The sequence below is a fragment of the Lactuca virosa genome, chromosome 4 (assembly GCF_052849685.1).
Source record: "Lactuca virosa cultivar CGN04683 chromosome 4, Lactuca_virosa_CGN04683_v6, whole genome shotgun sequence".
NCBI classification, from domain to species: Eukaryota; Viridiplantae; Streptophyta; class Magnoliopsida; order Asterales; family Asteraceae; genus Lactuca; species Lactuca virosa.
In genome coordinates, this window is record NC_136429.1 from 21947302 (window position 1) to 21964749 (window position 17448).

The window sequence follows — 17448 nt, forward strand, 5'->3', positions numbered from 1 at the left end:
AGACAAATTCCGTTCTCAATCAGGCTGGGTGTTCACTCTAAACGGTGGAGCGGTAACTTGGAAGAGTTCCAAGAAGAACATGGTGGCTGATTCAACATGTGAATTAGAGTACATAGCTGTAAGTGAAGCATCAAAGGAAGCGGCTTCAGTGAGGAACTTTATCGGTGGCCTTGTAGTTGTCCCAACCATTCAGGAGTCAATGGAACTTTTCTGCGATAATGAAGGAGCGGTTGCCTTGACTAAGGAACCAAGAGATCATGGAAAGTCTAGACATATCGGCAGAAAGTACCATTAAATTAGACATAGGGTAGAAGAAGGTCATTTCATGGTGAAGAGGGTATCATCAGAAGAAAATCCTGCAGATCCCTTGATGAGTTAGGGTTATCTAGGGCTTCCTTGTACCGCTATATAAAGGACCCTAAGGCCTCCAAATTTCGGCCACTCCATTCTCTAGAGAGATAGTCAAAATTTCAAGCCTTCCCTCTCATCTCTCCTAAGTCATTCTCTTGCTAGTTTGGGTGTGATTCTATTAGAGGTACGATACTTGTGGTGCTTCTTCCAAGAGATGTACTTTTGAAGAATCATTGTTATTTACTACAATAACAATTAAGGTATGTAATCCTAAACTCTAATTTATTATTTTCAAAAATTACCTAGGGTTCTTAGGGTTTCCTATTTTATGTTAATAGTATAGGTTCAATAATGAAAACATAGATCCTTTAGGTTGCATGTGAACTTAAGGGTTTTAAGTTTATTTGTTTGACCTAAATCCCATCAATACTTCCCCTTTAGAGTATGATCATGTGTTATAGAGCATGTGCAAGCATGTGAATGTATGGATATTGGATGTAATTGTTCATTACATCGTTGTTAGATTTTGCTATGATACATAACTTTTGTTATGTTTTATGATGTGTATGTTATGCATGCAAAGAGTTAGATTAATGAATCCCTAGGAAGAATATGTTAAAGTATGCATGGAAACAGAGATGATGATGATCGGTGGTTAACCACCCGATATATGTGTAGATGTTTGGTTACTTATGTGACAAGCCAAATTATGTTATGTATGATTATGTTGTTTTATGTTTATGTTATAACTCACCAGACTTATAGTTTGACAAATATTGTTTCCATGTGTTCAATAGGTTCGGGTAGGAAGCATTAGAGAGTGAGGAATTAAAAGCATCAAAGACTATGAACTAGAATTTTGTTTCACAATTATCCTTGTTTTCTTAGTTATGGTTATGATATGAATCCAATAACACCCACAAATGTTTTTCTAGGAATTCTTATTAATGGTTTTTGAAACTTTGGTTTGTGGTATCAATTATGTAAACTTTGATATTATTCCAATATTTAAATATTAAATGTTTATGAAAAATATGGGTTGTTACAGTTTGTATCAGAGCAATAGTTTAAGCAAATTAGGTTGGATTGTCCCTACCTAGGCTTAAACTATGTGAGAAAAAGAAAGAACCATAGTGTTTTAGGGTCTTTTACTTTAATACTTATGTGGATTTTAATTGTTAGATTACATGAATCAACTTATTCATGTTAAGTGGTTTATGGTTACAGAAATGGTTCGTACTAGAAGCGGAGTAGATCCGCAAGAGGGCGAAGGGAATTCTGTGCCTAAAGGGAATCCCCAGTTTGTCACCATGGAAGCTATTAAGAGGTTTCTTGATGAATTAAAAGAAAAGAACCACCAAGAAATGAATCTTCTCTAAAGATTTTATGCTCTAAAATCACGAGCATCTTCGGAAAAAAAATCATATGTTCGAAAATAATTTTTTCCTTTCACTAATTTGTGTATTTTTATAAAATAATTTCAAGTTCTCTATATTATAAACATTGTTAAAAAAAGCCACTGTATTAGGTATTCATGTCAATTATTTCATAAACATGAGCGAACAGACTTCCCCCAACAATATGAGTTACAGATCATGGATGATTTGTTTGCCGATATTCTTCGCCAATTTAGGCATTCACATTGTCGTTAGGTAAGAGATCATCAAATCTAACCTACAACCGTCTGAGAAGATATACCCACTCGTATGTACAATCTAGAAGGGTCTACACGGGATCTGGAATGCCCTTGAAAATAGTAATGTTTTTATCTATTGCTTTGATAATTTTTTTTAGATAGAATTATATTGGGGACTACTCTTTTAGGAATATCAAACAAAAGATAATAATTCATTACTTTATATGTAAACTTTATTACAAATAAAAAAGCTCTTTTATGTGATAAATATTTTGTAATATACTAATGTAAACTTTATTATAAATAATAAAACTCTTTTAAGTGATGACCGTAGGCTATGATGAATGCCTATTCCTTGTGTGCCTAAAGAACACGATGAACTTTTTCGTTACAAGAAAGCAACATCTTAAGTTAACCTTATGTACCTAAAGCACATGATGTTTTTTTCCTTCTAAGGCTGGAGGGTGTGGTGCGGTTCCAGGAAGTGCGGTTTCGCCACAAAAGCAGCGAACAACGCCCCCTGGGTGCGGTTTGGTGCGGTTCAAACCACAGTGTGGCAAAAAATGGCCGCGGCTTGTGATTGGGGGTAGATAATTTGACTGTTTTGTGATTGGGTGGGGAGAAATTAAAGTTTTTATTTAATTTTTTTTTAAAATAAAGTGTGGCACCACTCCTTGGGTGTGGCAAGGAACCACACTTTTGTGGTAAAAATGACGTGACGCTTACGTGACAACAAAGAAAGTGCGGTTTCGGTGACACCACTCCCTCATCCTAAGAAAGCAAGATTTAAAGGAGAATAGTTTAAGGGCCATAGTGAAGATTAAGCCTTTTGATTTCTAAGAGAAGAAGATTTAAAAAGCTTTTGTCTTCTTCTATATAGACAAATTATCAAATTTTCTTCTTTTATATGGAAAGATTATCTACGAATCTCTAAGTAAAGTTTCAATACTTTAGTGCAGTTAATGCAAAAGTCCAACTAAACTTTATTTACAAAAAAACACATAATCTCTGCAAAAAACTTCGGAAAAACTCTTTTTGCGAAGTTTCGTAAATTTAGCCGATATCCTGTATTTTCGTTAATCTGATCAAAATACTGAGACATTTCTTATGATTACCTTATTTTTAACCAATAATCAAAATATTGAGATGTTTTTTTAAAAATTACCCTTGAATTTATGTATAATATTATTAACAAACCATTTATAAACATAACATATCTTTTTATTATAAACAAAAGAAATACAGTTGTTGTTAGCTTTTAGGAATAAGAAGGTCGACAAAATAATCTTTTATTGTTTACTGACCATTTCAAACTCTCTACGTTACTCAATACCTTACATGGTAACCACCATGGGTTGACACACATCCATCGAGAGTGAAAAATAAATTTTGATTAACAATTCAAGGTATTTTCAGGAAAAAAAAATCGAAATATTTTGATTATTGGTTAAAAATAAAGTAATTTTTAAAAAAGTCTCAATATTTTGACCAAATTAACATACTGGTTATATCTGCAAAACTAACCAAAAAAAGTTTTTTCAAAGTTTTAGCAGGTATTAAGTGTTTTTTTGTTAATAAATTTAGTTTAAGTTTCATAAACTAAGCTAAAATATTAAAATTTTACCGGAGATTTCTCAATTATCACATTTGAATTATCAAAATTGAGAATATCAAAATTGAGAAATGAGAATCCATGGAAAGGGATCTCGTTGGATTTGTTTTTTTAAATAGTAATAAAAAGTTTCATATGTGATAGTCAGGGACATAATGGTTACAAAATAAACCTTTGGATTAAAACCTTGGATTTTTGTAAACCAAAAGGACTATTTCCTTCTTTTACTCTATAAAATTTGAATTCGATGTTAACACGTTAAGTTTTTAGCGTCCGTCCAATAACAAACGTTTCAATCACATAAACAAGGAAAAATTTCGATCCCATGGCGTCAGTTTAACTGTCAAATATGTACATTGGGCAAATGGTGCTACGTGTTTCCGACATTATCGTAGGTTTTGGAGCCATTTGGATTCTAAACAGGAAGTCAACAAATTGCGTTACCTACCTGCTTTCTTCTGATCCGACCGCGTGTTGACCGCCGATAACTCGCAACTCCGTCACCATCACCACCACCAATCATTCAACTTCAGACGACTTTGAAAAGGCAACGAAAGGCTATGTACGATTTCTTACTAATTCTGTAATTCATACACGTTTCTGAAGTCGATTAAATAATCTGCTTTTAATCGATTCAGTTCTCACTGAGTGATTTTAGTTTTTCCGGTTTGTTAGTAAATCCTTTTGTGAAATTGTTCATCTGGAATCTATTTGAGTTGTAAAGCCAGTGAAGATCGATTTGTAATTGCGTGTTAGGGCTGTTAAATCTATTGATTAATTAAATAATTGGTCAACACCTTGAATCCTCTGCAGCTCTGTTGATGATTCTCACTAATCCGTGAGTTTTTTGAGCAACGATTTGGGATTACCAAATGATTGTCTCTGGTCTTCTAACGTCTGTTTCAATCAATTTTGCGCTTTGTTCAATCTTCTTCATCTTGTATTCGGTGTTGAGGAAACAACCTGGAAATTACAAAGTATATGCTCCACGTTTGCTTGCTGAAGGGAGAGCAGAACGACCAAGTCGATTCAAATTATTCAGGTTGTTACCAACTGCTGGTTGGATATGGAATGCATGGCAGCCTTCAGAAGATGATCTGTTAGCATATTCAGGACTCGATGCTGTGGTATTCATGCGAATTATCATCTTCAGGTGATTTCAAAATTCAAAACACACTAAATTAACATTTGAAGCTTTTAGGTTTTAATATCTGCTTTTTTCCTAATTGATGTTTATTGTTGTTTTCACTTTTCAGTTTAAAAGTGTTCAGTATTGCTGGATTTATTGGAATCTTTGTTCTAATTCCTGTGAACTGCTCTGGAAATCAGTTGCAAAACATCGATTTGATAAACATTTCAAACAATTCACTGGAAATATTTAGCATTTCGAATGTAAACAATGGCTCAGACAGGTAAAACTTGTTATCATAAAAGGTGAGAAGATATCTCATATCTGACATATGCCCTCTAATCTTGTCGCAGTTTATGGATACATGTAGGTGCTGTATATCTTCTCACCATTATTGTGTGTTACCTTCTCTTTACAGTAAGTCTTACATTAATTATCAGAAAACGAGTTATGGGTCCATTTTATATGGCCTAATGTAATGATCTTGTTTTGTTTTCATCCCTTAGGAATATAGATATATAGCTTCAAAGAGGATTGATTATTTCTGTTCATTAGAACCTCAACCAAATCAATTCACTATCCTAGTCAGCAATATACCTGTTCCAAAAGGGAGCACTGTTGGCCAGAGTGTTGAAAAGTTTTTCACTGAAAATCACCCCAACACTTATCTATCTCATGTCGTGGTTCATCGAAAGAGCAAAATGTGGACTGTAACTGTAAGTTATTTCTCATATTTAAAAAAAAAAAAAAAAAACGGTGTCAAAAGCACCCCAATTAAAATACACTTTCAATCTTTGAGGCCATTTTCCCAACATAGTCATAAATTTTTCATTTATTACAGAATGCTGCAAAGAAGATCTACAGAAGGATTATGAATTCCATAAAGCCGCCAAATGAGCCACAGTTCATGCATTATGGTCATTTAGAGGCGAATGTGAAAAAGGACCATTCAAGAGAGGTAGACACGGATTATATTAATTTCTCTTGTATTTATGATGTTGCTTGTATTGATTTCCCATTTTTGATTAATTTTATGTGTGTTTTATTGATAAGAAAGGAAGTGAGAGCTGCGTTTGTGTCTTTCAAGTCACGTTATGGTGCTGCAGTTGCTATTCACATGTTACAAGCAAATAATCCAACACAATGGCTAACTGAGCCAGCACCCGAGCCACAAGATGTGTATTGGCCATTCTTTTCTTCAACATTCATGGGAAGATGGATTTCTAGACTGGTAGTCATTGTAGGGTGTATGCTTCTTACAATTGTATTCCTTATTCCAGTTTTTATAGTTCAAGGACTCACAAATCTTGCTCAGCTAGAAACTTACTTCCCCTTCCTCCAAGGCATCCTTACCATGTAAGTACTTTTCAGGTATCCAGCCAATTACAAATACAGATACAGATAGAAATAGAGGGTTAATTTTTTGTAAATTGGGATGTGAATGTGATGTGGCAGGTCTATTGTAAGTCAAGTAATCACGGGTTATCTTCCAAATCTGATACTTCAAGTATCACTGAAAATAGTCCCTCCAATCATGAAACTTCTATCTTCAGCACAAGGCTACATTTCCATTAGTGAGATCGAAAGAAGCGCGACTCACAAAGTAATCTGGTTTACTGTTTGGAATGTCTTCTTCGCCAATGTTTTATCCGCCTCAGCCTTCAGTCTCATTTTCATATTTCTAGAATTCAAAGACATTCCTTCAAAGCTAGCTGTCTCCGTCCCCGCCCAAGTAATAATAAAAAAAAAAAAAAAAAAAAAAAAATTATATCCAACAATTTTCAAATTCATTTTCCATTAAAATTAATTTTTATTTTTTTGTTTCAGGCGTCATTTTTCATTGCTTATGTTATGACATTAGGGTGGACGAGCACTTCTTCAGAACTCTTCCGTGTCGTTCCTTTCATTGCAAGTCTAATAACCAAACCCTTTGTTAAAAATCCAGACGATTTCACAGTTCCATCTTTTCCTTATCATCAAGACATTCCCAAAATTCTTTTTTTTGGACTTTTGGGGTTTACTTATTTTTTTCTTGCTCCTCTCATTATTCCTTTTCTCTTGGGTTACTTTTCTCTCGCGTACATCATTTATCGTAACCAGGTTGGTTTCACTTCAACTTTCATAAATCTTACTTTTTATTTTCATGTATATTAAAATTATAACTTTTATGATGATAAAATGTAGCTTTTGAATGTATACGCGCCAAAGTATGAATCTGGAGGAAAATTTTGGCCAGTTGTTCATGATTCGACTATTTTCTCACTTGTTTTGATGCAATTCATAGCATTTGGGATCTTTACTTTGAAGAAGCTTCCTCATTCAACAAGTGCGACTCTTCCTCTTCCGATTCTCACTCTTTTGTTCAATGAATATTGTCGAAAGCGGTTTCTACCCATTTTTATGGCCTATTCAACCGAGGTATATCATATCATATAAATTACAAAATGGTTTCATTTGTTGCAGATATGGCCCATGGGCCATGACCATAGTAGTTAAATTCTTAAATCTAACTATTCACCTGTTAGATTTTATAATTTGGACAATTTGGACATTTTAAACAATCTCGAAAAAATAGTATACCCCAAAGACCTAAACTGTAACTTACTCATTATAACAGCATTTTATTATTAATTATCTTAAAAAGATGTATGTTTTTAAATTATTTTACATTTTGAATATGATAGTTTTCATGGTTAATTTCATATATGGGTAACGAACTATTTTTTTTTCCACAAAATATCATTGTTTTAAAGTACTATTAGAAGGTAAGAAAAACAACCGGAACATTATATTTACAAAAATATCATTAGTTTTATAATAATCCAGATAGTTTATTACCTATTTATGACATTAACCATAAGTTTTAACAATAAACTTTTTATAGTATTTTTTAATTTAACTATTAATTTTTTTCCACATTTTTTTTAAATATAACTACCTAACTATGAGTAAGGTAGAAATTTGGTTATTATTTTTTCGGGTTTAGTCCAAGGGTAAATTGGTCATTTTAAAATACAAACTAACAACTGGGAATCTAGATTTAACGACTCAAGGACCATATTGGACCGGACATGTAGTTTCCATGATGTCACAAGGACCAATTTTGTAATTTACTCTATTAGAAAAATAGAGATAAATTCTTGCTACTAAATGTTTTTTTGGGTGTTTTCGTGTGTAAAGACTTTATTAAAGAAAGACAGAGAAGATCGAAATCTACCTGGAATGGCTCGGTTTTTAGGGCAACTTGGTGTGGTGTATTATGACCCTGCGTTAGTGCCTCTTACGTATTCTAGAAGTCAAGATACTCTTCATGAACCCCTTATACCTACACAAGTTCGACGCTAAAATAATATATAATGTACTTAGTCTTTTAAGATACTAGTTAAGTCATCATGATATGTGTGAAAAATCAGATTTTTTTTTTTTATAAACCTCCATTCTTTTTTATGCTTGAAAATCTTGTAATTATGTGTTCGAGTTGTAATTTGTAAAAAGGCGTTCTTGTTATGTGCATAGATTCATATGTAACGTCAAAATGCTCACAAATGTTGAATTTCATAATGTTATTAGTAAAGAAAATTTAGATATGTTGGTTTTATAAGTTAAGGACTTCACCTGGATATTTATACAATATTTTACTTATTTTTTCACGAACTACTCACACTTTAAAATTGACGAATATTACAAAATTAAATGATTGAATGTGCTTTGAAGCTATGAGACTTGAGTAGCATTATTCTGTTGGGCCTAACACTCTTGCTCATTGGGTCAAGCTCTTAGAGTAGCATTCCCTTCGAATTATATATTTTTATATTTTTGTAGTGAATTATCAAAAGTAAACAACAAAATTTTCATCCACTAGCTGGGGTTTGCAAATCTTCTAACAAGAAATGCTAAATGACATTTTATGTGGACGAAGTCTTTGGAAGACTAATGCATTTTATAAGTCGTAACTACAGTTGCATGCAAGTCCCCTTTGAAATATGATATAAAAACAATACCGTCAATCTATAATAAGCTTGTTATCTAGTTCAAAGTTAACTTAATTTGTTAGGATATGATAATATTTATTAATTTTTAAAATATCTTCTTTTATTAATTTAAGGTTTCTGATCAATCTCTTTATATGTCTTCTAATCTCTTGACCCTAACTAGTTATTATTGAATGCTTTTTACAATCTTAATAATATACACGTGTATATATGTATGTATTATACCAAAGTTTTTTAGTAATGGTATCTGCAGTACATTATAAAAATAATTTCATTAAACATAGTATTACAAAAACAACACCATCAACATCATATATGCATCTAAAATCATATCTATGTTAACATTTTGTTTTTAATATACAACCACAAAAACAACACCCACAATCTGAAAAGAAGATGGTGAGGAAAAGATTTTTGATATACGAAATGAAGATCTGCAATAACATATACAAACGCCGATTATAAATTTAAACTATATCCAAAATTCCTTATTACTGATACAAATAATTATTATATATTCGAATTATATACAACGTTGAATAAATATTAATATTTGATTTCCTTTTACATTGTTAACGCATTCGACTAAAACAATGTCACTTTTGGAGTAATCAAAGAGATATCCTGAAGGGGATTATATATGATGGTGACCTATGGTTTCTTGAGTGGATAGGGAATCAACATTGTGGTTTTATTGGAATTCATATGTTCAAGATTTGTTTCATTAGTATCGAAACAATGCAATATAGGATAAACCAAATTCTCAACATCTGATAATATATGCTTTTTTTTTTTTTTTCTTTAGGTTACTGATGGTACGCATATTTTAAGGGTTGGTTTGATAATACGTATGTTTATTTGTTTTTTATTATTATTATAACTACAACAATGTTGTGGTATTTATTTCATAACAATATCGTAGTGTATTTCGTAAAATGATCTCAATTTATAGAGTAAGAAGTCTAGCTACATTAATTTGTTTCGTTTGTAAAATGTTGAGAAAAAAAATACTAATCACTTCTAATACTTATAAAGGGTCATTTGGTTGAGTATCCAAATAAAAAATGTAAATTCATAATAGAATATATTTAATTTATTTTTGCGGTAACTTTTCATCAACCTTTATTTAACAAAAATCAATACACTAAAGGACTTTTAGCCCAATGGTATCCGGTATTGTTCACTCTCTTTGAGGTTGAGGGTTCAAGTTCCGTTGTCGACATAGATGCATTTAAGAAGTGTAGTTTATGAATAGGTTATATTTGTTGTTTAAAAAAACATACCACTCCACATCATCAGTTTAATTTTTATATTTATTTTTCAGTAGATAAAATAATAAATGAAACAAATAAAAATGTTAGATTTAATTAAAAATGTTGCATCAATTTAATTTTCACCTTCAACATTTGTATCTCCCTTCCATGTAAAAAAAACGATTTTGGAGATTTATGCAACTAATACCAGGTGTTTATATAAGTAAAAGGTTTAGGTTATGTTGAGATGCTTTGTATTGTTTGAGCGCCGCATCAAGGACCTTGTAGTCGTTACTCCTATTTGGATGTGTATTTTTGAGGTTTTGTACTTGTAAATGTCGTTGAATTCGATTATTTTTAATCTGATATCGCGCCATTTTGATAAAAACCAGTTGAGATGCCGATAAATACTTTTATTGTGGAAATGGTTTAGAATAGACTCTCAAAATGTATCTCTTCACTTTGAAAGGTTTTTAGACATATAAATCATTTTTTTTTCTTGTTCCTCCTAAAATTGTTAGGTTTGGAAATTTGATTCTTGTAGAGTTAAATCCTTATAAAATATTTTAATATAAAATCAATTGATTATATATATATATATATATATATATATATATATATATATAAACTATCATAACGAGGTGCTACAAAGTATAGTATATAAATACTCATTGTTATATATATATATATATATATATATATATATATATATATATATATATATAGAGAGAGAGAGAGAGAGAGAGAGAGATAACTAGGTTATTCTATTCTAACTATCTATTGTGTGTATATAAGAATAATTATGGTCCAATCATTTTTATTAATTTAAGAGAGTGATTTATGTATATTATTAAATTAAAGACGATGGAGATTGGTGGTGAATTTCGAGCAACGATTGGTGGAGGCATCGACGGAGGGTTGTTGTCGCCGATGGGGTGGAGTTAACGGAGGGAATGAGTCGTCGGAGGAAGAGTCGATCTTGAGGGTTCAAATTCCAAACCCATTGATGAGTAGTCAAATTAAATTACCAATTCACCCACTGATATCGTCTCTGTATGTGGGTATAAAAATTGTTGAACCTAGGAAGAAATTTGAACCCCCAATTGATATAATCAGAACCCTACTTGAAGATCAGACCAGGTTCGATGAAGGACGAATACATATGAGATTATCAGGAAGAAGTGATGGTTGTGGACGATGGCGGAAAGTAGAATATGGATGAGTGCGATGGTTTAGAGAAAGTGTGGTTAAGAACTGCGTCCGGCGATTATGGCAGCTAGACGATGAAGATACGTAGGTTATTGAGATGTAACAACATTTAAAGGAATTTGACCCATTATTTTAATCCGAGATATAATAGATTTTCCATATATATTGGAACTTATTTAGGTGTATAAAAGAAAATTACCAATATAGCCTTACCTAGGTTTTTAAATTGATTGGTCCACAATCATCCCTACATCCACACAATATATAGTTAGAACATATGAACCTAACTCCTAACTCTCTCTCTCTCTCTCTCTCTCTCTCTCTCCCTATATATATATATATATATATATATATATATATATATATATATATATATATAGAAGTAAGTTCAAATAAAAACAGTAAATAGTGTGAGAACGTAAAAACACTATGTTTATGTTATTATTCTGTAATGAATTTTGTATATGTGTATTGTTGAACTAATTCTAATATAAATATTAACTTTCGATTAGTCATATATTCATTACAATGTTATTATTCTATTATAAACTTATGTATGTGCATTTTTGTAGTAAATTCTAATTTTAATTTTAACCTTTGACTATTCATTTATTCTTTGCTGAATAATGACATAAAGTTGTCGATACAAAATTCATTGCAGAATAATAACATAAAAAAGTGTTTTTACGTTCTCACACTATTTACTGTTTTTATTTGAACTGTCCCCTATATATATATATATATATATATATATATATATATATATATATATATATATATATATATATATATATATATACACTAAACTGCAAAAATGGTGCTTATGGTTTGTCGAAAATTGCTAAAACCAAAAAGTTTTGATCTAGTATTACAAGTTAAAAACTAACTCCTGCTACAACCGGCTACAACTTCTGGTGGTGGTGGTTGTGCTGTTTAGCGTGTTAGAATAGGTGTCCAATGTCATAACCAAATTGGTATAACTTTATGAAATAAAAGTAAAGTCATTTTTAAGTTGCCATCAATAACTAGAAATAGCTAGAAATGAATTTAGGAGAAAGATAAAATGATTTGTTTATATATTATATGATTAATAAATTAATTAGAAATAGTTGGAACTAATTAATTCTTAATCAAAATTAATCTAGAATTAATTTGAGGTTAATTGGAATTAATTAAAGATGCAATGGCTGAATTGTAATTGTTCAATAATTAAGCAATGAATGCAATTCTAGAACTCTTCATGGTATGGACGGTTTTGGATGGTTTTATGGATTCTGGAAGCCTCTTATAGCTGATAAGGATAATTGCATTGAATAGATTAAATCTGAATATTTAATTATTCAAATTAGGATTTATTATGGAGATCCACTTGTTATAAATAGGACCCTTTGGCATCAAATTTTCGTGGATTTTACCTTACACAAGTAGAAATACAAATTTCACTTCATCTCTCCTCTCTCCTTTTTTATTTCAAGAGTTCTAGGGTTTTGATTGTGAGTCATTAGAGGCGTTCACACTAGTGGTGCTAGCTTTCCATGAGTCATTGAAGATCAAAGGTATAAGTATATGCGTTTATACTTAAAGGTATGTTACTAATATGATTTATAGTTTCTTATGAGTATATTAGATCGGTTTTTCATAGTATGTTGTTATAATAAGAAAATGTCATAGATCTCTAAGTTGCATGTGCCCATAAATTGTTTTATGAATTCTGATGCGTTCTTTTATGTTTTATTGTAACCTAGAAAACTCATCAGTGGTATCTGACCCTAAGATTTTCTATTATACGTGCATTGGTGAAAAACTGAAAAACTGAAAACCGGGAAGAAACCTATTGAATTCCAGGCGCGCCGCAGCCCTCTGCCTTGCGCGCCGCAGCCTATCCTCATGTAGCTCTTGGGATTTGCTTGCCTTTTTTGAATTGTATGATAAATACTAGTTAATTATGGTTATTTTAATTGCTTAAAATCGGAACATTTAAACTATGTAATTAGATAAATCCTAATTTCGAAAATTATGGAAGAAGAAAAGAATTAATATTATTTAATTAAAAGTTTAATGGTGATAATTGTTTAATTCCTAAAAGATTTAATATAATTAATTAAATGTTTAATTAAAGTTTAATTATTAAATCTTGATAGGTTAAAATTTAAATTAATTAAAAGTTAATTAAGTTAAAAATATTTAAAGCTTGTATTTTTAAAAAGTTTAAAATACACTCTTACATATATTTATAAGAGTATATAATATTGTATGTAAAAGAAAAATAATTCGTAAGCCAAATCAAGACTAGTTCTCATTCATGAAGTCATACTATAGAAGATGTATAAGAAAACGACCTTTAAAATGATCGTTGAATATTTCACTCATCGGTTATTTGTGTGGTGGATTGTTGTTAGTCGAAAGGGTTATGATATGTCATAAATCTCATTAAAAGTATAACAAAAAGTACTATAATACGAAAAAATCTTACTCTAGTTACTTAGGAGAAATGTGAACTTGTATGCTAATATAAGAAAGCACGCATCATTTCTTTGTGAGTCGTTAGTGGAGTGTGCGCGATTAACCGACACACTAATTTGGGAATACAAAGTAGAAATGGTGAGACAAATCGAGTTTGTGATTATTGATGGAACGTGTGTGGTTAACTGACACGTCAATATGAGATCATAAATGAGAACGAGGGTGTCACGCGAGTTTGCATGGTTATACACATCTTGTTTGTCATCCTCGACATCCCAGTCATAAATGTAAGAGCATAATCCGAGATTAACACATCATTTATAGTTCAATAAATATCAAGAGGTCTAAGAGTTTCATTGTGATTGAAACTGCTAAAGTGCTTTACATACCTAAAATAGATTCGTGATGTGATTACGACATCCCTCTTCATATTACGTGTAACATCCCAAAAATGCTAGTAAAATTTCATTTTTAAACCACCAAAAACTATACAGTCATTTGTTCAAAATCGAACCAATGTATAACGTATTCTCAAACATCAGTGTAAATCAAAATACATAATGTGGAATAAAACTCCAGGGGATGCAGTGCAATCAAGTTGGGTCCTTCCCTTTGGAACCAGAAGAACCGAAAACATTTTAAACACAAAACCGTAAGCACAAAGCTTAGTGAGTTCCCCAAAATACCACATACCATACATAACAGTAGCACCAACCCTAGGTGTGTGTTCCAACCCATTTGAATGTTATGATTCAACCATAGTCTTACAATCACTGCCAATGCTACAACCCAACTACAATCTTTCCTGCCATGATCCAACCATGGTTTTCCATGCAAGTGTTGTGATCCAACCACATTCTTTCATACAAGTGATGTGATCCAACCATAATCTTTAATACAAGTGCTCCGATCCAACCACAATCTTTCATGCAAAAGTCACAAAGACAGTCTATCACCCTACATAGTATAGTGAGAAGTCTCACCTCACATACGCAGTTGACAGCCAACAAGCTCACACAATCGAAAAGCGGGTGCTACACACCTGCTAGAGAATCATACTAGGAAACCCTTAGCCTACCTTCTAAACTAGTAATTTGACTAAAAGTCAACGGTTAAGGTCAACGATAAAAGTCAACTCTAGCTAAACTCTACGTCGTGGCCAACCCATGGCCATGTCGTGGCCATTCAACCTGGTCATGATCAAAATCCTCTATCATGTCGTGGCAGACATGCCGCCTCACCGTGATAGACTCTAAGCAAAATAGTCGTGACATTCTCCCCCCCCCCCACATCGTGGCACCCACTTTGCCACGTTGTGGCCACTTCACTAGGACAACTTAAGGGATTAAGCTCTCAACCCGTTAAGCCTTCGGTTCTAACTATCCAATATGCTTCTTGGGACTTTAATGGTTCATAAACATCTGAACTTTATGGACATGCATGACCCATGCATGTCCTTCACCCCAACTAGTTCAAAATATGAGAAAAATGATCTAAACCACATGCATGACTCTAAAAACTCAATCAATTTCTAGATCCAGAAGGTATTAAGCTCAAAGGACCTGGATGAGTCATAAAGTTGCAAACTTTATCTCATTGAACCACTCAAATCACAACTATGAACCCAAAAATGCATAGAATTCAAGATCTACTAAGAAGGAACCAAAAAGATTAAGTCGTGAAGTCTTACAAATGGTCCAGAGAGTGATTCCAATGATGGAAAGGAGTTTCTTGCTTGATCATTACACTAAAATCTTCTTCTTCTTCCTTTAAAGTGCACCAAAAACACCAAAATGAGCTCAAAGATTGCAAAGAGGCTAGGGTTTGAGCAAGAACACTTTTGGAGGTGATGAAGGTTGAAGGTGGAGGATACCCTAGCCATCACTTCCTTTAAATAGGGCCTTGATCCTGAAAATTAGGGTTCTTATATATGTCGCCACCACGTTGTGGCCATTGCATGACCATATTGTGGTATCCAAATGAAACACGTGTTTCATGCAGGATTGCCATGTCGTGGTGATCCCCTCACCACGTTGTGGCCACCTAAATTTACCAAAATTAAACAATTAAAACTAATGCCTAAAACCGGGCGTTACAACTCTCCCCCACTTACATCAGATTTCGTCCTCAAAACTCGTTGTTGCAAACAACTCGGGATAATTCTCCCTCCTTTCCTCCTTGGGTTCCCATGTCCACTCGGAACACTTCCGGTGCTGCCATTACACCTTCACGAAACCCACCACCTTGTTGTGTAAGGTCTTTGTCATCCAAGGAAACTACTACGAAATCATTGGCCAAACACTTCCGCAACTGAGAGACATGGAACGTGTTGTGAATGTGGCTAAGCTCAGCAGGTAGATCTAAACGATATGCAACCTTGCCTACTTGGGTGAAAAACTGAAGGGTTCAATGAATATGGGTCCCAACTTGCCCTGCTTCTGAAACCGAATGACACCTTTCCAAGGTGACACCTTCAGAAGCACAAGATCCCCCGCCTGAAACTCAAGGTCGAAACGACGTCAGTCATTGTAACTTTTATGCCTGCGTTGTGAGGTCCGCAACCTACCCCGTACCTACTGGATCAACTTTGTGGTCTCGAGCACCACTTCAATGCTCCCCATCACTCGCTGATCGACCTCACCCGAATAAATCGGGATCGTACATCTTCTTCGATATAAAAATTCAAAGAGAGGCATACCGATGCGGGCATGATGACTGTTGTTGTTGAAGAACTATGATAAAAGAAGATAAGTATCCCATCTCTCACCAAAATCCAACACACACACACACGCAACATATCCTCGAGTGTCTGAATGGTCCGCTTGTTCTGACGATCCGTCTACGGGTGGTAAGTGGTACTACAGAGAATTCGAGTACCCAACTCCTCATGAAACTTCCTCCAGAACCTGGAAGTAAAACGGACATCGCGGTCTGAAACCACGGACACCGAAACGCCATGACATGCGACCACCTCCTTTATGTAGATCTCGGCTAGCTTCTTAGTAGAAGAACTCTCCTGAATCGTGATGAATTGGGCATTCTTGGTTAATCTATCAACAATAACCTAAATAGAATAAACACCACGTGTCGTCCTAGGCAACTTCGTGATGAAATCCATGGTGATCTCCTCCCATTTTCACATGGGAATATCTAACGACTCCATCTTGTCTTGGGGTCTCTGATGTTCGGTCTTGAATTTCCGGCAAGTCAAGCACCGCTCCACATACCAAGCTATCTACATCTTCATACAGGGCTACCAATAGCTAAGTCTCAGTTCTCTATACATCTTTATAGGCCCTAAATGGATTAAAAACTTCAACTTGTGTGCTTCTTCCAACAGTGTCTTTCAAACTCCATTAAAAACATGAACTCATACTCTGCCATACTGGGTCAACAAGCCCCGACTATCTCTGACAAATGAAGGAATATGACCCATGATATTTTCTTTCTTTCAACCCCTTAATTTGTGTTTCCTTGATTAATTCCAACAGTGGTGAAGTGATAATCATCGTCAAGCATAGGTATCTGATAGGAGTACCAGTCGCCATGTGACTCAAAGCATCGGCCACTACGTTGGCCTTCCCATGATGATACATAATCTCACAGTCATAATCTTTCACCACATCAAACCATCTGTGTTGCCTCATATTCAGGTTCGGCTGATCCATCAAATATCTCAGACTCTTGTGATCCGTGTAGATAGTACATTGGACCCCATACAATTAATGCCACCAAATTTTGAGGGCGAATACCACTGCCCCTAAATCTAGATTATGCGTAGGATAGTTCGCCTCATGAGGCTT

The 17448-nt window shown here is 33.5% G+C and overlaps 1 protein-coding gene across 3 annotated transcripts; it reads left to right on the forward strand.

Annotated features, from left to right (window-relative positions):
- Positions 1-3899: 3899 nt before the first annotated feature.
- LOC145169520 (hyperosmolality-gated Ca2+ permeable channel 2.4-like) lies at positions 3900-8315 on the forward strand. Of its 3 annotated transcripts, none has more exons than XM_079088065.1 (11): positions 3900-4161; positions 4413-4752; positions 4856-5011; positions 5082-5145; positions 5235-5444; positions 5570-5686; positions 5786-6084; positions 6184-6331; positions 6556-6828; positions 6913-7146; positions 7909-8315. In XM_079088065.1, exons 2-11 carry the CDS (start codon positions 4472-4474, stop codon positions 8071-8073), a joined length of 1947 nt encoding a protein of 648 aa, XP_078944191.1. In that variant the 5' UTR covers positions 3900-4161; positions 4413-4471; the 3' UTR covers positions 8074-8315. The 3 variants fall into 3 exon arrangements, with proteins under 3 accessions (XP_078944191.1, XP_078944189.1, XP_078944190.1); XM_079088063.1 differs by having other exon boundaries at positions 3902-4161; positions 6184-6460; XM_079088064.1 differs by lacking the exon at positions 3900-4161 and having other exon boundaries at positions 4183-4752; positions 6184-6460.
- Positions 8316-17448: the final 9133 nt, after the last annotated feature.